Raw genomic sequence first — 21614 nt, 5'->3', positions numbered from 1 at the left:
TGGGGAACATGAGTTTTCAGTAGGCAAGGAAGAGGGAAATGAGCAAGCAATGTGGATATGAAAAAAAAAAAAATTTAATCGCAGGTAAATACTTACGGTATGCATCCGTAGTTGTAAAAAATAACAAATCAAAGAAAATTTTTTTTAATAATTTTATTGTAATATTTTTTTTTTTTTTTTTTGAAATTCATTTATGGTTGTTTGTTGTCATTGTACATTTCAAAAAATTCATATTCTTAAATAATTATTATCCATGTTAATATATTAATTTTTATTTTTGCAATATTTATGTTTTTTTTTGTCCACCATTCATCGTCGTGTGGGAATTGTTATTGTTTTGTAGATATAATAAGTTGTATGTTAAGTTTATTTTTTATTTTTTTATTTAATATATGTATGTAGATATATTGATGTATATTATATATGTATTCACTACGTAATATGAAACTGTTTAACGTTGAACATAAGTTTACTCTATATTTTAATCAAAATTGTTGTTCTTTCTCTTAAATTTTTCTTTAATTTTTATTTTGTTTTTACTTATGATTCTTTGATTTTTTAATCGAGTATTTGTACATTATGTTTAAACAATTAATAATTAATTATTGATTTGATTATTGAGTAGTCCATCGTGTAATGCGAATTTCTCATTGCGCAGTCACATCGTTACTCTAAAAAAGGAATATTTCGGTTTTAAATTTTTGCGGTTAATATTTCCCATCGGTTTATTAATTATTTAAGAAGTCTTTGGCAATTATGTAAACTTTATTTTTATGAGGCTAAGTTGAGCCATTTTTCCGTATTTTCTTTTAACATCAACATTTTCTTTTTATCGGCCTTCTAATATTCGAGATCCTAGTATCGAAATCGAGCTCTACGGCCCTTAATCTATTAACAATAATTTATTTGGTTATTATCGTAACAACAATTTTTTTCTTGTTCATAAAAGTATAACTCTTTTAATTTAGTATACATAAAACGCATAAAAGAACATTTCGGATATTCTTAGATTTCACATTTGTCATTATACACAAGGCATCTCACAAAAATTGCTTTGATGAGTTTGGTTCTAAGCGGCCTTCGACATGCAGAGCTGTGACCGTTGTGTGAAATTGCATATATTCTAAATTGAAACAAAATTCAATTAATAAAAGGGAAACATTAAACATAGCAATAATCTCAATAAACATTCAACTCGATTTCGGTACCAGAATTCAACAATTTGCCGAAATAAATACAAACATAATAAATAAAATACTTAGCATCGGTAAGTATTTTGGTAATTTTTGTATGTAAAAGATGTGTGTGATTGAATTATGTTATCATTCTTATGATGTATGTAACTCTTATCTAAATGTTTTCGGTTCACTTATTTTCATATGTACTTTTGTTATTTTCTTAAACGAACAGTTTGTCAATCATTTTTGTTTTTTTCAACCAGTGAAGTTTTTATATTGTTTAAAAATTGGTTGATTGTTTTACGGCTGGGAAAGGGAGTTGTTCTCGAAGGTAAATTAGACTGCGGCAAATAAATTGGAGACCGCAAAATCATTTTAAGTTTAATAAAAAAAAAATGCAAAACCCTTAAACTGGAAACAATTAAAAATCCAAAATAACAAAATTAATTGACCGAAAAATTACGTAAAAAATTTTCTAGATTCATTTCCAACTATATGTAATAATACTCCGATATTCCTAATACAGGCTAGGTACACTTTCAAACATCAGAGTGCAAATTTATTGCTGTTTAGATGTAAATATAACTTGTATGAAAGAAAAATATATATATATATGTCTTAAAAAAATCGCTCACTGCTCTGTGAAAATCATATTCTAGGGATCAAAATAAGAAACTTTGCCGAAGGAACCATACCTCTAAAACAAATTCTGATGTCCCCCCTTTGGGTCGTAGCGGCAAATTTTGAAAAATCCCACTTTGAAATGCCTATGTTTTTTCTTTTTGGAGTTTATTTTTCTCTTTAGAAATTTATTTAGTCAGAAATGAAAAAATGAACTTAACTTAGTAATAGAAAAGAAATTAAAACAAATTATTAGAAATTAGCGTTTTTACAACCCCCTTTTAAAACCAAGGCATCACTGTGATGCATTTGCATGTCGTAAACATAGTTGTGTGGGTTTTTTATTCAACCGTTTTAAAAAATGAAGGTATCACTGTGACACAATTGCAGATCGTAAAATTGCTTGTGTTGTTTTTTTAAGCCACCACAAGACACAGCAGGTAGAATTGAAATTGCCCCTACCTAAAAGTTCGACCCAAAGGGGGACATCAGAATTCGTTCCTTTGGGCAAATTTTCTTATTTTGATCCCTAGAATTCGATTTTCACAGAGCAATGACCGATTTTTAAATCGACCCGCCCTAATATACATATATACATATTACGGTGATTCTATAGACATGCAAATGGTAATACCACATCTAAACATATTAATGTTGGTATCGAGTGTAATGGTTAAGACGTGTCGCACAGGGAACAAACTTTTGGCTACCTTCAAAGTATGCGTGTTCGAGCCGCCAAATAAGTTTTGCTAAAGTGTTACCTTATTGATTGAATGCTGCTGATACTGAAGCTAATAATGCCCTGCAATAGCGCAGCGACTTTTTTTTGTTACTTTTGATTTGCTAGCAATGATCAAAAGATTTCCAACATTTCATTCAACGAACGCAAAGAATGTGATGCTTTGTCATAAAGAGTAGCACCCCAAGGCACCCTCACATTTTGTTATTTTGTTAAAATTTGTTTGAAAAAAAAAAACTCTTCGATAATCTTCTGCAATTTCCGACAACACAATCTCAAATATTTAAAAAAAAATTGTGTTTTACGAACGGCGTGTTTAGCCAACTGTCAAGCAAAACAAGGCTTCGAAATGTCAAAAGAAGCTCCAAGCCGTCGAGTCAATACATTAGGTAGGTAAGTGTAAAGTTAATTATAAATAATTTGCCGCTAAATCTAAGGGGATGAGTGGATTGAAAATACTTATTAGTGACCTTCGAAAGTGATCACTTAACGGCTGATCAACGGTTGTGGAATTTGAATGCGCCTAATGTTTAATGATTTCATGATGTACAACGCTATTCATTTATATACATACATATATTGAATGCTGTGGATTTTCTAGTGTAAATCGCGTCCATCACATTGTGTGAATAGGGAGGTCATAGACTTGGATCAGCCCAAAACGGGTGCTAAAACATTCTTGATTACGTGTCGAGTCGTATTTAAGTGTCTGTAGATCCAAATGGTGAGCTAAAAACTTAAAATGTCAAAAACAAGTAAAATGAAGAATAAAATATCAAACCAATAAAATGAAACACAAAAGCTTTACAAATAATTGTATTTTTATTTTCAGAAAATTTTAAACTTCTTTTAGCGCTTACATATAAAATAAGTTTATAACTTTATCATTTAACTATCTCATAGTTTATGCTCCAATGACAAAATTTAGTGTATTTTTTTTTTTTACAAATTTTTTGCATGTATTTACATATTTATGTAATTTCTACAGTAATTTTTTCAGTCACACTGACTTTGGATTGTTATATTTCCCAACTTTTACAATAGATATAATTTATATTTCAATAATTTATTAATGTTTATTTAATTTTTTATAATTGTTTTTACAATTTAAAAATTACATTTATCTTATCCCCTTTGGAAAAGGAAACTAAATTTTCCCAAAATTTAGCTTTGCCATTTGAACAGAATAAACACGTTCCATAAAAATCTATCGTAAATTCTATGAAACCAAGCTAAATTTTTACACTTTTTGGTGTTTTTTGTCTCTTTGTTGTTTATGTATGTAAAATGACTTTTTTCCTTTTCGTAATTTTTGAGTTTTTTCATAACACACGTTTTTGATTTTAAAAATCCTTAAAATTCATATTTTGCTTTCTTTGTTTTTTGAACAAAACAAAATCACAATTTTTTTAAATTCTACAAATTTAATTCTAATTTAATCAAAATATCAAGATATAACAAATTTCAAATTTTTTCAGAAATGTTTTAAAAAATAATCAACGGCAATTGGCAATAGTGTGAAGACGACACAAAGCGGGAAGAAACTGGTGATAAGGCGTAATAAAATATATTTACAATACAATAACAAATATTTACATTTTGGATAAAAACTCGCGCGCATCAGCCAGCATTCTTATGCTAATATAAATATTAAAAAATATTTCTAAATTAAAACAATAATCATATCATATGTACATTTGTATGTGTATTAGTAATTATTTAAGCAATAATAAAAACGAAGTAAGTAAATTGAATGCTCCTACATATTTATCGTTCGCGTAGATATTAATATTAATTGTAAATAACTTTTTCTTTCTGCATCGTGAAAGTTTTTTTTTTTTAATTTAACTGATGGGTCTATCTGGTTTGTTTTTATTTCAATTAAAAACAAATACATACATTTAATATACGTAAAATATTTTTTTATCTAAATTTTAAATATTCTATAAACTTAAGAAAAACAGAATTTGTTTCAATAATTATATAGTTGTAAGAGTGCTAAATAAGAAAATAACTATTTGGTATTTGTGCAAGTGTTCGAGCTACAGTTATTGCAGCAGTTTTACTTATTCTGACAGAACATCACGTTCTTCGGCGAAGTTTAAACAGCTGTTGCAGCGTCGCGCGTTCGTTGAATGAAATGTTGACAATCTATTGATCATCATCAGAAAATCAAACGCGAGAAAAAAGAAATGTTCATTGCGCTATTGCAGCACGTTATCAGCTTGAGTATCAGCAACATACCATACCATCAATTATTATTTGGCTGCTTGAACACACCCATATTTTCTTTCTCCATTTCACTTTGTATTAAAGTTTACAAAATACTATGGATAAAAATTTTGGATATTTGGTATACATTTTTCTAAAAATTTGGTACATTATGTCCAGCTATGCACTTAATAAATTGCGGCGAATGAGGAACTATCTATGTTCTTGAAGCTTACTTCGAAAAACGGGCAAATTAATTTTAATTATGCAGTCATTTCTGCAGAAAAAAAATAAATCTTTACATAGTCTTCTACCGAATTGTCAGTGTGCTAAGTTTTGACTTCATTGTAGTTCTCACCCTGCTTCCTATCCATAAGTCATGGATCGACTAATGGGGTGTTCCAAAGGGACGGGTGAAACATTTTGACTTGTTGTTGCGCAAATTTTAAGTAATTGCTTTTTAAGCAGCGATTTAAGAAGTTTTGAAATGTTATCACGTAAAGCCAGATATTTTTTTACCCGCCTATTTTGGTGTATAACTTTATTTTCCAATTTCAGACAAGCTATACAATTATAGTACTGGCTATCCCATATACTGTAATAAAAAAACCAAAAAATTTTGCTAGTATTCTATTCGAATATTTCCAAATTTTGTTTAACAAATTTTGAAATATTGATTAGCCGATGAATGTTTTAAAATTTAGGCTCACATTTCTAATCGCGCACATCTGTTTCACTTTTTTCACAGATTTTAAGACATTCATGCAATTCCAATTTCTCTCTCATCGCTTCTTTAGCTATGGAATGACCGACCCTAAGCCAATTAAAAGTAAAAAAAGTATACGTGCAATAAAATCAAAAAAACATTTCGGGAAGGATTTTACACCATATACATATTTTCCCAAATAACCCCGTTAGTTCAGGGTTAAATTTCGGAATTCAAGGGTTTGAGGACTTTAAGTGAAAAGCTAGAGATTATGAGCACAAAAAGGCTTTTACAGAACGTTGCAGCTGTGTGTGTTCTTGTATTTGTACTTGTACAAGGAATTGCTTAATTACAAGGCTATAATATATTGAAATAAATATTTATCAAAGTTGGGCAGATTTCAATTTAATACCCGTTGGAAACTGCCCATCTGTGATATTTATAAACTAAGCCTAGAGAAAATATTATATTACAGCTTTTTATAGCTTATGTATATTGTTTTTGTAAGTATTTATGTATGTATGCACATTGTACATATGTACATTATAATTATTTAAATAGTTCCATAAATCAATTAAAAAAATTCTTTTAACTCAAATTAAAGCTTTGGTTTCAGTGAATTTATTATTTTAATATTTTTCTCGCCCTTAATTTGTTGTTGCAACTGTTTAAAAGGTATTGTTTTAACATTTTTGAAAAATGGTTGATTAGCACAAAACGTTTGTAGAGACTTTTTAAGCCAAAAGATGAGTTTAGTTTTTGGCGAAATTGCCAATGACACAAAATACACATTTTTAATAAATTAGCAGTGAAGAGCATTCAATTTATAAAATAAAAGAACACCGTTAGATTTCTGTAAATCAATTCAATCAATAATTTGTTTAATATTTTAAAAATAAAATATCTATGTATGTATGTATGTTTGAACAAAAGTTCGCTACTTTTTAAGTAACTAATTTAGAAATATAGCAACAACAACAAAAAATATATACAAAACTAAGCTAAATACTAAGATTACAGTAATTTTTTTAAATGTACATACAAACACTTTCTTTTTAGTCACAATTTTCTTTTAATTACAATTTTGTTTGTTTTTTTCTTAAATTGTAAATGATTGCATTTTTCTAACAATCATTTTGCATATTTCATTTATTACGTATGCAAACATTTGTTATTTATAAAAAAGAAGAAAAATATATATGTAACTTTTTTTTGTAAGCGTAAATGTAAGCAATTTGTGTGTTTGAAACTCGTGTTTAACGGAAGTAATTATTTTTAGAAATTTTTTAGCTCTACTCCCGTTAACGAAAAAAAAACGGCACTATTAAAAAAATCCTAAGCGGATTAGCTGACATAAACAGGACTGTTGAGCTCAAATGAGAGACAATTTTAAAATCACAAAAGTGTCATATTTTACATTGTAAATTCCAGGCTCAAGTCGTGGAAAAAGTTTTTTCTAAGCTAGTGCGCCCCTCGGCATTCGTTTGAAAAATACTCCGAGTGTATTTCAACAAAAAGTAATCTTCAAAAAACAATGCATATTTGAGAAAAGTGAAATATCGATGCCAGAAACATTGATGTTTGTGCGAATTTAATTGGCCTTGTTGTAGGAGTCCTTATTGCTTATGCACTTACTACGTATGCATGAATGCGTGGGAGTTTTAAATTCAATCTGCATTCAGTGTTAGGACGACGGGTTTGCTAGAAGGGTTAACAAAGATATGTACCTACATACATATACTCATAAGCACGTTCACACCTACATATATATTTTAAATATGATAATTGTATGTGACATTACTTAAGGGCTGACAGGTGTGAAAATTATAAATGGTTCGGAACTCCGAAATATGCCAGTATAAGGCAGTATGGAAATGTAGAAGTCGACTTGTAGAATACTTTCACGTGGCCTACTTGTAGAATTGGGAGCTCCAGCAGCAACCAAGTAGCGATGAACTTATTAAAATTTGTTTGATGACCAAACGGAAAACCCCAATAATATACCAAGGCTTATGTTATACGATAACTGCGTCCTCTTTGCAAATACTGAAAATTTTTTAGAACCTAGCTTAATTGCTACTTCGAGATCTGGCAACTCTACCGCCGCTAGTGGCCTTGTCCGGGCGGGCAAAGGATTCGAACCATTGAGTAAGTACCATTTTGTACAAGCGTGCTTTTATATCTGCCAAATTCTTTTGACAGGCAGTCGGATGTGAATTTTGATAGCGCATTGATAGGCCCTGTGACTATCTTCAACAAGAGATAGAAAGAGAAACAAGATGAAAACAATTGACTATGTTACATATTAAGTTGAAAGCAACGACCACATTTTTCCCCTAAAAGAAATAATGAACTTTTCACTCTGGGAAAGGCCTCTTAATGAGAAAAGCATGTGTGACGATCCAAGAGAAAGACGCCTAACTCAAATGCCGTTGATTTTACAAGGCGGTCACGTATGTATATTCATTCGTGTGCGCTAGCGAACGTATGATAGCCCGTATACCGCACAATAACTGTCGACTATGACTGCCCATAACTTGTGAAAAGCAATAACGATATAAGATCATTATACAAATTGTTTATTTTTCGAGCTAAAGGATATCAGGAATAATTGCAAAATTGAACTAAAAATGTTTGTTTCATTATAAAGTGGGAATAGAGCTACAAGTTAAACAGTTAAACAGTTAAAAGGTTGGAAATTCGTATACACCCATGTGTATACACAAGTATTAAGAAAATGCAGCAATTGAACCAAAAGTCTCAAGCGTATGCACACATCTTAAAATTTAACTATAGGAAGCGGCCGTTATTCTCGGTTTTTTTACTGTCCACAATGAAGAATATGGAAAAAACAGAAAAAATTTAAGAAAAAAAAAACACGAAAAAAGTTCCGTAACTTTGTGTAGTCAATTTTTACTATATTATCACTCGTACCTAATGTTTGTTGATTTTTAAGTGAAACTTGGATCTTCTTGAGGTGGGTCATGTGAATTATCAGTGGTTTGGCCCTCAAACTTATTTCAAGTTTGCATCTTTTTCCTAGGACCATGTGTCGAGGAACTCTGATGAGATGCAGCTTAGGTGCTTAAGACATCGGCCCTCTTCAACCATTGTTCCGCGTTACTGCAACATGCTGCTCAAACATATAGAGTGTTCCGGGTTAGGGTTCGAAAGTTTTTTTTTTTGAAATTTGACCTTAATATCTTAACTCAGATGTGGGTATTTAATTAACTTTTGAAATTTTTACTTCTCAGTAGAATGCCAAAATGAGGGTTTATATATATTATCCTAAAGTTAATTCCTAACGTTACTGGGCTATTAATAAACTATGTATGTGTCACGGAATCGTGCCCTACGTTGGGCCTCATTCTTACGGCGCTACCTGCTTTGGTCAGGAGTAGCGGCGAGCGAGCAGGCCCACGCCAGTCTGTCGAATATTTGTGAGTTTGATGGAAAACAAACGCCCTAGCCGGTGAGCTGGTGTTGTCCAACAAGTATTTATTCTTACCGCCGCTCCGCAAGCAGTACCGTAACAAAGTGTTTGTATGTATACAAAATTTTACTTAAGAATACTTTTATTTGTTTTATTTGTTTAGTTGTACGAAAAGTTAGTAAGTAACAATTTACACACAGTCAAACAGTTAAATACACGGCTGTATGTATGTGTGCATTTTCTGTTTATTTGTTTGTTTCAAAATATTCTATGTTGTGTGTTTCATATTTCTTGCAGTGTTTTTGTTGATTGTTATTAATCTTAGAATCTAGCTTATGTCAATAAAAAACTTTTAAAAATTACTATTAAATTTGTGTGCTTTTTTGTAAGCTTCAAAAGCATTTTAACAGTTATTTAGCTTCTGTAATGAAGTGTGTGTACAGCATAAGCATACGAAAAATTTGTAATAGAGTTAGAGGGAGAAAGTATTTTAATTTTTTTGTTTGTTTTTAAAGAAAGCTTTACATTATACCTCTATACATATGTATGCTTAACTATGTACGATAAGTATTGATGTATGTACATATGTATATATGTATGTAGAAAAGACGGGACAGCTTCTATTAGTAACACGATCAGCTAAATTCAAAATCTATCTGTACTACTGTAGGCACAGCGAAAATGTCAAGTTCGTCGTCGTCGTTTCGTACCAGAAAACGGTTAAATTATTTCCTTCTTGATCACCAATTCAGTGTTCGTTGTTGGCGTTTGTTTCTTGCTAGCCTTCGTCGCTAGCGGTGTGCGAATGATTTGTTCGACTGTCGTATTGTTGGATTTTGATGTGATGTTGCTAAATTTGTCCTCGCCATCATTACAATCACGTGTTACGTTATAGGCATCATGCGATTTCTTTAACAGCAAATTGGATTTGGCAATGTACCGTTCACCATGTGATGCCTGATATTCTTCTTTCTGCGTGACAATGTTTCGGTCCTCACTATTTGCTGTTTCCAGCATATCGGCACTATCCTGATCTTCTTCACAGCTCTCATCAATTTGCCCCACGTCTGGTGCTCTATTAAGTTTCGACATCTCGTAAACTTCATCTGCGGTGTCGGTTATTTTGGCGAGCGCATTTGATGCTGACATTTGAGCCTTCTTCATGGACAATTCATCACTACTATTGCTGCTATCGAACAACTGTCCAGCAGTTGCGGCGGAATGAGGCGATAGTGGTGAGGTTGCTGTTGGTGGTGTCGCTAATGCGTTGTTGTGTGGTGCCTGCACATCAGTCTGTTCCACTTGAGTGCACGTTAATAGTATGCTATTTTCATCTCTACTGCCATCCGCACACCCTACGCCGTCATCATCTTCAGATATATTCGCATCACTGCTGCTGTTACCATTTGTGACTGTAAAACGAGTAGCCTCCTCTTCCTCCTCATCCTCGGCTTCTTCGTCATCATCGCCCAATTCATTGTTATAAGTGTTATTTTTTGTATTTGAACACTCGCTGCCCATATTCGTCATAGCTGTACGTTCGGTATGACACGACGGTGTATCATCGTCGAAATCGAAAGAACTATTTACATGGTGAGTCTGTGTTCCATGTAATGTTTGATCATCAGCCTTCCGGGTTGTGGATTTGCGACTTGAACTATCAGCGCTTTCACCGTCACTATCATCGATTCTTGAACGCTTCGCTTGCGGTTGTTGTGTGCTTATGTCACTATCTTTTATGTCATTTCTACCGCGGGATGCTTCAGTGATACTTTCTTGCAGGGCAACCTCGTTTTGAAGTTCGTTACCAGCCTCTTCGCAGTTTTCACTTTCTGCATCACTTTCTTCATCATCCTCGCATCTTTTAGGATCCTCTTCTTCATCCTCACTGTCACTAAATTGTCTTTCTTTATGAGCGTCTCCTGTTAAAGTCTGTGGATTCCTTGCATTAGCACCATTTTCATTTATATCAGTCTCTTTGGCGGTGCCACTGTAGTCTTTGTGCATATCATGACCCTCTGTGGATGAAACCGATTTCTTCAATGCGAATTCTTGCATTTCCTCATCATTTAAATTTTCATCTTGCTGCAACCCATTCGTTTGTACTGGATTTTCTTGCTGCAGACTGAGCATTTCCATATGACGGCGACAAGTTTGTAGCTGATCGCGAAGTTCTCGGATCTCAATATCACGTTTATGTATCATTTCACTTAGCTGAAGGTTGCTATAACGCATTTGTTGATTCTCATGCAACAGTTTACGCAATAAATTAAGAACGCGCTCACGATCCTTAGGTCTTGTATCGCGTAAAGCGTCAACAGCTATGTCCCATGGCGACAAGATATTACTACTATCAGCTTCCCCATTCACGCTGTCATCGTCTGTATCTGTTGATAGTTCGAATTCAGATCCTACATAAGGAAGACCATTGTATGAACGATATCGTTGATTTTGTTGTACTTCCACTGGATGCGTATGATTGGGAGCTTTGGTAGGGTGGGTGCTTAGATTTAGACCTGTTGCTGCAGCAGTAGAAGACTGTGAAGACGAAGGCGAATGCTGTGTTTGTTGTGATGGATGATGCTGAGAACGTATGATGAGGTGTTGATGTTGTTGCATGGATGACAATGGTTGATGTTGTTGTTGCTGATCGTAAATCCGTTGATTTTGTTTATAATATTCATATTGTTGTTGGTGATGTTGCAAAATTTGCATTTGCTGTTGTGTTTGTTGTGGATGAAGTTGGACTAATGCGGAAGTTGGAGGTAGTATTGGCGGAGGTGTGGGCGAACGAATTATATTCGCTCGATTAATTAAGTTTTTGCTTATGCGAATACGGCTTGGCAATTCGTTGTTGCTATTATTGCTGGCAGTGAAGGTTGTTGATATTGGCGTTGGGAGGAGCTTTGTATGTTGATTAACAGTTGCAATGAGTGTTTGACTTTGTTGTTGTCGCTCACGGTTTGCTGTTGTTGTCTGACTATGATGATTGTTGTTGTTGTTGCGGTGTGACGCATTGTCGTGTCGATTTGTACATTTATTTGTCTCATTGCAAGGGGCGGGTGAGGTGGATGAAGTTATTTCGTTCGAACCCGATAATTCTTCGGAACTGTGGGTATCTGAGGGTGAAGGCGGGAACGTGCGTGGTGATTGTCGTAGGCGGGCCTGTTGTTGTTGAAGCGTCGTCAAATGTTGCATGTGCCTTTGTTGTTGCGCTTGCTGCGTCTGCTGTTGTTGATGATACTGTTGTGGCGGGGGCAAGTGCGCAGGTAGTCGTTGTTGTTGTGGAGGAGTTGTTGAGGTCGTTGACGATGTCGAGCAGGCCGATGAGTTTGAGGTATATAGTGAGTGGCGTCGCTGCTGTTGCTGCTGCTGCTGCTGGTGATGATCATGCACTTGTTGCTGTTGTTGTTGTTGTTGTTGCTGCTGCAGCTGCATTGCATCAATGTCACTATGATTGCTACTGCTGTTACTGTTGCTATTGCAGTTGATGCCACTTTGATTATTGTTTGACATTTTTCGTTTCTGCTGGTGGCTCATTGTCAATGACATTGGCGATATCATCGGCAATGTTGTATCCTCGTCCATGGGCCCACTGCTACGTCGATCTGAATGATCATCATCACCGCCGCCGCCACTATTATTTGTGAGCGGTGGCGACTGTGGCATCTCATTGGGTGTATTGGCACGTTCTTGTTTAATTTGCACTTCGGCACTGCACATGGTTGCTTGTGCAACTTGTTCTTGCAGCGTTTGTTGTTGCTGTTGCTGTCTTTGCTGCTGCATTTCACGCTCTCTTCGTTCTTTCTCTAACACGCGTTCTTCACGCTCGCGTGTTTGTTCTCGTTCAAGTGAACGCTCCAATTTTCGTTCTTGCTCTCGTATTCGTTCCACTTCGCGTTCGCGTTCGATGCGTTCACGTTCTCTGAACTCACGTTGCTGTTTCTCTCTTTCTTTAGCCAATATACATTTACGTGGCACTAGCGCCACATTTGGTTGATAAGTTCGTTCGAAACGTTCGCGATCAGTGCTGCGTACAACTCTTTCGGGATTTTGCAACACAGGTGGTTCTTGACTTAGATAGGGTAGTGTGGAGAATGCTGCGACTGCATTGTATGTGGCAGCTGGATGCAGGAATGACTTGGGTGCCCACGGCCTGAAGGCGGACATTGAGCCAACTCGTTGCTGCTGCGCACAATGGGCATACATAAGCGACTGATAGCGTTGGTATTCGAGCTGATAGGCTGCTGTCTCGTCGAGGCCCTTCGCCTTCTTTGTTGGAATGTCAAGCATTTCGGCGCGTGGCTTATCGCTGAGACCAAGCGAATGCTTATGAGGTGGCGCTACAATGCCTGATAGTGGATGTCCGAGCTGGGAAGCGAGCATCTCGTCATCCATTTGTAATGCAACCTGAAACGAAGAAAAAATGTATTTTTAATTAATTTATGGAAGTAAAATAATATTTTTCAAAAAACTTAATGGATTTTCTCTTTATAGCAGTGATGGATGTATTGCGCTTTTAAATTCACGAATGGATAGGCGAGCCTCTTGCAAGAGCGATATACGCAAAGGGAACCGAAAGATGGGTTGTTCTTATACGCGGATAGCAAAGCGAAAAAACTCAATTGAATGAGAACATCACCCAACATTATAAAACTTCAAAAGTTTTATAAAAAACTAATGTAATATTGAGTCTGAATATTAAGCACACCTTTTCTTTTACCAAGAAAAGGAATACAGAAATCAAATTATTTTCCATCAATAGTGAAAAATCTTTTTAGGTATAAAAAAAAAATTTTATGGCGTCGTCGACGAAATATTGCGCTTCAAAATACATATCGTTAGCTTAATGTGAAAAAGTGCTAAGTCAACTTTTACGAATTTTACAGGAGAAGAAAAAAATGAATAACTTTTGAAATAACCTTCTTTTTTCAAAACTGTGAATGAGGATACCTTAATTGCAATGCTTTTGAGTGTAGAAGCTTTGAAAAAGCTAAATAAAAATCATGTATGCCAACCCAGCAGCTATTTTATGACTCAGCGCAATTTCCGCACTCATAACACATTTTTTTTTCCTGACTTAGCATTTTTTACTCAATATGTTTTCCCATCACTCCTCACCTTTAATGATTGAAATAAAACACTAAAACTATATATGGACTCTTTTGCCGGATGATGCGCAGACAATAATTTATATTTAAATTGAAACAAATGCTGTGTTGTGTCTTATTCCAAAAAGACAACTGCCACATACTTTATCTACAAATACTAAATCTCTTAATCGTTGTCAAGAGAGTAAGGACTTGGGTGTAATTTTTAAACTCTCTTTTTCTAGTACCATCGACTTCGCTGTTTCAAAATTTGTTGCAATGGTTGGGTTCAGTATACGTAACACCAGTGACTTTAAGGACCCTATGACGTTGAAGGCACTTTATATATCCTTGGTCAGAAGTCGTCTTGAACATTGCTCAATAATATGGAATCCTTTCTATGAATATAACTCCTATAAAATTGAGAGAGTTCAAAATTTTTTTACAAAAATTGCTTTACGTATGATTCATTGGCCAGACGGCCTCCCATCATAGACCAGCAGGTGCAAATTGCTTGGTCTTCAGGCTTTGCATGACAGAACAACTTGAATCTCACTCATGCTTGCCTATAATGTAATAAACGTTAGCACGAATTGCTCTGATATATCTAATTTGTTCATTCCATTTAATCCAATGCGTGATCTTCGGCATAATAGATTATTTATCTAAATAACTAATAAAACGAATTATGCTATGAATGAACCTATAACTAGGACTATACATCTAGCAAATCGATTCAGTAGTGTTCTTAATTTTAATAACAGCTTATATAAATTTAAGCTTGAATTGTTTTCTATTTTTAACTAGTCTGTAAGAAAGCATGTAGTTATCGACATGTAAGAATTGAAGTAGATTATGGTCAGCGCAAAGCATTTATCAAACACTAAAGGTATGTCTCAATTGGGTGAATCCAATTTCAAGGGGTTGTGTAGGCAACCCTCTTAAGGGGTTCCAAGCGCAATACATAGCTTCTCCAACCCAATTGCCAACCTCACCTACCCGTGGCGAATTCTGTTTCATTGACAGCCGAGGCTCTGGCGACCCCAAGTTCCTCTTGGAACTAGGAGGTGGGAAGGACGGGATGGCCTAGAAGGTTTAATGTGGTCATATAAATCGTTCCCGAGATGGTCGGACTAGTACCTTAATAGTGATTTGTTACCGGAACGTACCGGATCTATATGCGGCAAAGGACCATCAACATCGGCCCAAAGCCTTCGAGGACAACAACAACAACAAAGCATGTACTTTTAGACTGAATGAATTAAATAAGTAAATAAAAAAGTAAAAATGAAAATATTTTTATTTTGTGAAAGATGTATTTTGAATTCTGTTTTAAAACTGCATTAAAATACAATTTTTCAAAAAAAGTGACTTGGCACATTTTCACATTAAGCTAACGATATGTATGTGTAATCAAAGGGGTAACTTAAGTCTAACTAAATTTAATTGCAGTTTTTTGATAGGTAACTCATAGGAAAGTATGGCAAAAAGCTGCAAATAGATTAAGAGGTTATTTCATTTTGACTATGACCATAGCCCCTAGCTTTTATATACTTAACGTTTAGCGGGCAACGCTATATGAAAACCAAAACTATGACATATAAATTTATGTAGATGTAAAACCTCTAATTTGCAATTAAGAACTTCGGAAGTTTTGCAATTACCAAAACAGAAGTATAAAAAATTCGAGACCCTCTCAACATAAGCTTTAAACTTTGGTGCGGGCTTTTGCAACTTTTTTTTACGAGCTAGTATATTAAAGAAAAAAATTGGTATATATATGTAGCCAACAGTAACTAGATATTTTTTGGTATGTTTGTACTCTCATCAATCAAAAACTTTAGGGGTTTAACTTATAACTTAGGACTTATTTAATCTGTTCGATATTGATTATTTTCACTGAACTATCGGTTCGATCCACTAGACTGTCAAATAAATTCAAATATTTCGTACAAAAATGCTCTTTATTCACTACAAAAAGTGGTGTATACACAAGCCCTACACACGCCCGCTTTTCCCCTTCTTCCAAGTTTACTTGGATAACATGAAGATCCGTGGTGATACAATATAAGATAACGGTGATGTACGCTATAGCTATAGCTTGCGGGGCAACGATGTAGTTTCGAATAAGATTGATCTCGACCCTGTATGTCCTTCGGAGATTCTAGTGAGTCGAGACTGAAATACTACCGCCTAGTTCTGGCGTGTCAAGCATGAATTACAGCAAAGGAAAACAATTCGAATATTTTTAGAATTTTGGCCAGCAATACATAATGAATGCTGTTCCAGTGACCAACATTGGTTTATAAATTCGAATATAGTCTTTTATATAAGAAAAAAAGTTACTAGCCACTTACACGAAGTCCATTTGTCAATATCTGTAAAGTTCTTGCAGACATAAGCATATATACATATATGTATAATATAGCCGCGTTGCTTTGTTCGTTCAAAGGCACCTATACCAAAAAATCATCTAAAACAGATGAACACGTTACACCACGCCAAGGCATGTTAACATATTGTAAAAACCGTTGCGCCGACAGTTTAAACATAAATTCAACATGAAATTGGCTGTTCAGTTAGCAGGCCAGGGAAACGATCGTCGCGACTAGAGTTTAGTAGGACTAAACATGTATGTAGAAGAAGAAGTAAAAGGAGAACAGTTTAAGCTGCAATAGCAACAAGTTGTAATGGAGTATTTGTGCTGTGCAAATGAAAAGGAACAAAAATTGCGCAATTCTTAAAAACACATCCGCTAGTTTATTTGATTCAGCAAATAATAGCGACATCATCAACCTCGGAATCTTTTGCTGATGTTTTGCTAGTTGCACCTTTTGTTGGTCGGCTTGATGATGATGCCTGTTGACTCTTGACTGGCGTTTGCTATGTAAGCAACTGTTGCAGGTTAACCCATCAACGATTAGGCATATGGTAGGTATGTATAATTGCATTTTGGCCGGTACATCGAATGTCGCCATTGCTACCGCTTGCTTTGTCTTGGACGCTGCAGAAACCGATAGACAAACGGGCGAGATATGAGTATCGCAAAACACAAACGACCCATTAAGCGCAATAGTCGTAAATATCGAGGGTTATTTTATGACTCAGCGCAATTTCCGCACTCATAACACATTTTTTTTTCCTGACTTAGCATTTTTTACTCAATATGTTTTCCCATCACTCCTCACCTTTAATGATTGAAATAAAACACTAAAACTATATATGGACTCTTTTGCCGGATGATGCGCAGACAATAATTTATATTTAAATTGAAACAAATGCTGTGTTGTGTCTTATTCCAAAAAGACAACTGCCACATACTTTATCTACAAATACTAAATCTCTTAATCGTTGTCAAGAGAGTAAGGACTTGGGTGTAATTTTTAAACTCTCTTTTTCTAGTACCATCGACTTCGCTGTTTCAAAATTTGTTGCAATGGTTGGGTTCAGTATACGTAACACCAGTGACTTTAAGGACCCTATGACGTTGAAGGCACTTTATATATCCTTGGTCAGAAGTCGTCTTGAACATTGCTCAATAATATGGAATCCTTTCTATGAATATAACTCCTATAAAATTGAGAGAGTTCAAAATTTTTTTACAAAAATTGCTTTACGTATGATTCATTGGCCAGACGGCCTCCCATCATAGACCAGCAGGTGCAAATTGCTTGGTCTTCAGGCTTTGCATGACAGAACAACTTGAATCTCACTCATGCTTGCCTATAATGTAATAAACGTTAGCACGAATTGCTCTGATATATCTAATTTGTTCATTCCATTTAATCCAATGCGTGATCTTCGGCATAATAGATTATTTATCTAAATAACTAATAAAACGAATTATGCTATGAATGAACCTATAACTAGGACTATACATCTAGCAAATCGATTCAGTAGTGTTCTTAATTTTAATAACAGCTTATATAAATTTAAGCTTGAATTGTTTTCTATTTTTAACTAGTCTGTAAGAAAGCATGTAGTTATCGACATGTAAGAATTGAAGTAGATTATGGTCAGCGCAAAGCATTTATCAAACACTAAAGGTATGTCTCAATTGGGTGAATCCAATTTCAAGGGGTTGTGTAGGCAACCCTCTTAAGGGGTTCCAAGCGCAATACATAGCTTCTCCAACCCAATTGCCAACCTCACCTACCCGTGGCGAATTCTGTTTCATTGACAGCCGAGGCTCTGGCGACCCCAAGTTCCTCTTGGAACTAGGAGGTGGGAAGGACGGGATGGCCTAGAAGGTTTAATGTGGTCATATAAATCGTTCCCGAGATGGTCGGACTAGTACCTTAATAGTGATTTGTTACCGGAACGTACCGGATCTATATGCGGCAAAGGACCATCAACATCGGCCCAAAGCCTTCGAGGACAACAACAACAACAAAGCATGTACTTTTAGACTGAATGAATTAAATAAGTAAATAAAAAAGTAAAAATGAAAATATTTTTATTTTGTGAAAGATGTATTTTGAATTCTGTTTTAAAACTGCATTAAAATACAATTTTTCAAAAAAAGTGACTTGGCACATTTTCACATTAAGCTAACGATATGTATGTGTAATCAAAGGGGTAACTTAAGTCTAACTAAATTTAATTGCAGTTTTTTGATAGGTAACTCATAGGAAAGTATGGCAAAAAGCTGCAAATAGATTAAGAGGTTATTTCATTTTGACTATGACCATAGCCCCTAGCTTTTATATACTTAACGTTTAGCGGGCAACGCTATATGAAAACCAAAACTATGACATATAAATTTATGTAGATGTAAAACCTCTAATTTGCAATTAAGAACTTCGGAAGTTTTGCAATTACCAAAACAGAAGTATAAAAAATTCGAGACCCTCTCAACATAAGCTTTAAACTTTGGTGCGGGCTTTTGCAACTTTTTTTTACGAGCTAGTATATTAAAGAAAAAAATTGGTATATATATGTAGCCAACAGTAACTAGATATTTTTTGGTATGTTTGTACTCTCATCAATCAAAAACTTTAGGGGTTTAACTTATAACTTAGGACTTATTTAATCTGTTCGATATTGATTATTTTCACTGAACTATCGGTTCGATCCACTAGACTGTCAAATAAATTCAAATATTTCGTACAAAAATGCTCTTTATTCACTACAAAAAGTGGTGTATACACAAGCCCTACACACGCCCGCTTTTCCCCTTCTTCCAAGTTTACTTGGATAACATGAAGATCCGTGGTGATACAATATAAGATAACGGTGATGTACGCTATAGCTATAGCTTGCGGGGCAACGATGTAGTTTCGAATAAGATTGATCTCGACCCTGTATGTCCTTCGGAGATTCTAGTGAGTCGAGACTGAAATACTACCGCCTAGTTCTGGCGTGTCAAGCATGAATTACAGCAAAGGAAAACAATTCGAATATTTTTAGAATTTTGGCCAGCAATACATAATGAATGCTGTTCCAGTGACCAACATTGGTTTATAAATTCGAATATAGTCTTTTATATAAGAAAAAAAGTTACTAGCCACTTACACGAAGTCCATTTGTCAATATCTGTAAAGTTCTTGCAGACATAAGCATATATACATATATGTATAATATAGCCGCGTTGCTTTGTTCGTTCAAAGGCACCTATACCAAAAAATCATCTAAAACAGATGAACACGTTACACCACGCCAAGGCATGTTAACATATTGTAAAAACCGTTGCGCCGACAGTTTAAACATAAATTCAACATGAAATTGGCTGTTCAGTTAGCAGGCCAGGGAAACGATCGTCGCGACTAGAGTTTAGTAGGACTAAACATGTATGTAGAAGAAGAAGTAAAAGGAGAACAGTTTAAGCTGCAATAGCAACAAGTTGTAATGGAGTATTTGTGCTGTGCAAATGAAAAGGAACAAAAATTGCGCAATTCTTAAAAACACATCCGCTAGTTTATTTGATTCAGCAAATAATAGCGACATCATCAACCTCGGAATCTTTTGCTGATGTTTTGCTAGTTGCACCTTTTGTTGGTCGGCTTGATGATGATGCCTGTTGACTCTTGACTGGCGTTTGCTATGTAAGCAACTGTTGCAGGTTAACCCATCAACGATTAGGCATATGGTAGGTATGTATAATTGCATTTTGGCCGGTACATCGAATGTCGCCATTGCTACCGCTTGCTTTGTCTTGGACGCTGCAGAAACCGATAGACAAACGGGCGAGATATGAGTATCGCAAAACACAAACGACCCATTAAGCGCAATAGTCGTAAATATCGAGGGTTATAAAGAAAAACCAACAAAAGGCTAGGTAAGTACCAAAGTCTCTAATGTCAACAGAGGCACAATGTTAATGGAACTGTAAAAGAATTAACTGCTTAGCATGACAACAGACAACAACAAACAAAATCGCTATCGCAGTTATTCAGTTATTTCTGTACATAGACCAAAATAAAGAGGGGGTGAACGATAGCTTCTTAATGTATTGGCGAAGCTTTTATTTAGTTTGTGTACGATGATGCCGCCGTGTCGATGTAAGAAAAAAAAAAGAAAAAGGAAAAGAATTAATATCATGGCCGACGATAGCGACAACGCCAGATGCGGTAGCAGCGCACATTTCAAACGCATTTGCTAAGGTTGAAGGTGGCGGCTCAAGAGCACCAAGCTGTTTCTTGTCACTACAGACGTTACGAGCTAGACAAGCAGATATACTGACGAATAGACAGACATACAAGTAGGAAAAGAAGAAACATATGTAGCTAGGAGTGAGTTGCTAGATTTGAAATTGCCGGCCTTTGCGTGTTGGTAAAATCGGCGGCATTTGGGTAATAAAATGGAACCATCTGATAAAAAAAAGCCGTCTGCTTGTACATTATTTAGGCAGGATACGGGCCAATGATGAGGGGCATAGCAGATGTGACATACTTCCGTATAATAATTACATGAAATTTCTTTAATATTTTACATACAGTTCTTCAATAGCAGCTTTCATTGGAGCAGAGCTAAAATAATTGAGCTAAAATAAAAGTATTAAAAACACTATCCTAACTATATACAAAAATTAGCAGCAGGCCTAAAATATAGGCGAATGGTAGATGTAACGCTCACTGTAAAGTACTTAACGGTATTAGTTTTCGACTTTGTCTTAATCATATTTTTCTCCACACCACCATATCATAACCATACTTCTTCTCATTCCCCATTATCTCATCATTTTTCTTAGAACTTTTCAAATTTGATGTTCAGTTTTGTTTTCTGTTCACATCCTAAGTCTCCCTATTCTTGTGTAATTGTTAAGAGTACGCGTGCGTCCATGGGATACTCGATGCGGATAGTGATGTAGGGTGTTTATGTTGGACCCTCGATGCTAGCATATTTGTTTCTCATTGCACTCGAGGCTAACATCACACCTTCATAACGAGCTACGCATAACCCGCTGAATTCCTCGTATCACGAGTAAAGATGTTTGCCCATCAAAGAGTACCAGCATACCCTTATATACAAATTTCTCCTTTCTTTCCCTTCCTTTTCCTTTGTAGTTTCACTCTTGTCATTTTTTCTTCATTCTCTCCCTTTCCCTCACTCTTGCTCAGCCATCAGATCCGTTCTCTTTCGATCTTCCCCTCACTTTTTAGTTTTTGGATGTTTGGTGTCATGAGGGGACACATCG

General features: G+C 35.2%; 1 protein-coding gene across 2 annotated transcripts in view; it reads right to left on the bottom strand.

The window, feature by feature from the left end:
* Nucleotides 1-325: 325 nt before the first annotated feature.
* The window catches only part of Snoo (Sno oncogene), a 281946-nt gene continuing 260657 nt past the window's right edge, over nt 326-21614 (bottom strand). Inside the window, exons 2-3 of one of the 2 annotated variants that reach the window (XR_010949991.1) lie at nt 2561-13298; nt 326-1123 (exon numbers count right to left, since the gene is read on the bottom strand). Coding sequence is in view for 1 of the 2 variants with exons in the window: in XM_067768933.1 (XP_067625034.1) it covers nt 9609-13298 (3690 nt within the window). In the remaining variant the exon portion in view is untranslated. Of the gene's footprint in view, nt 1124-1864; nt 13299-21614 lie in introns of those variants that run through there. The other variant, XM_067768933.1, reaches the window with a different exon arrangement.

This window comes from Eurosta solidaginis, chromosome 2, assembly GCF_040869045.1.
Source record: "Eurosta solidaginis isolate ZX-2024a chromosome 2, ASM4086904v1, whole genome shotgun sequence".
In the NCBI taxonomy this organism is placed as follows: Eukaryota; Metazoa; Arthropoda; class Insecta; order Diptera; family Tephritidae; genus Eurosta; species Eurosta solidaginis.
This window is presented reverse-complemented; position numbering and strand designations above follow the sequence as displayed.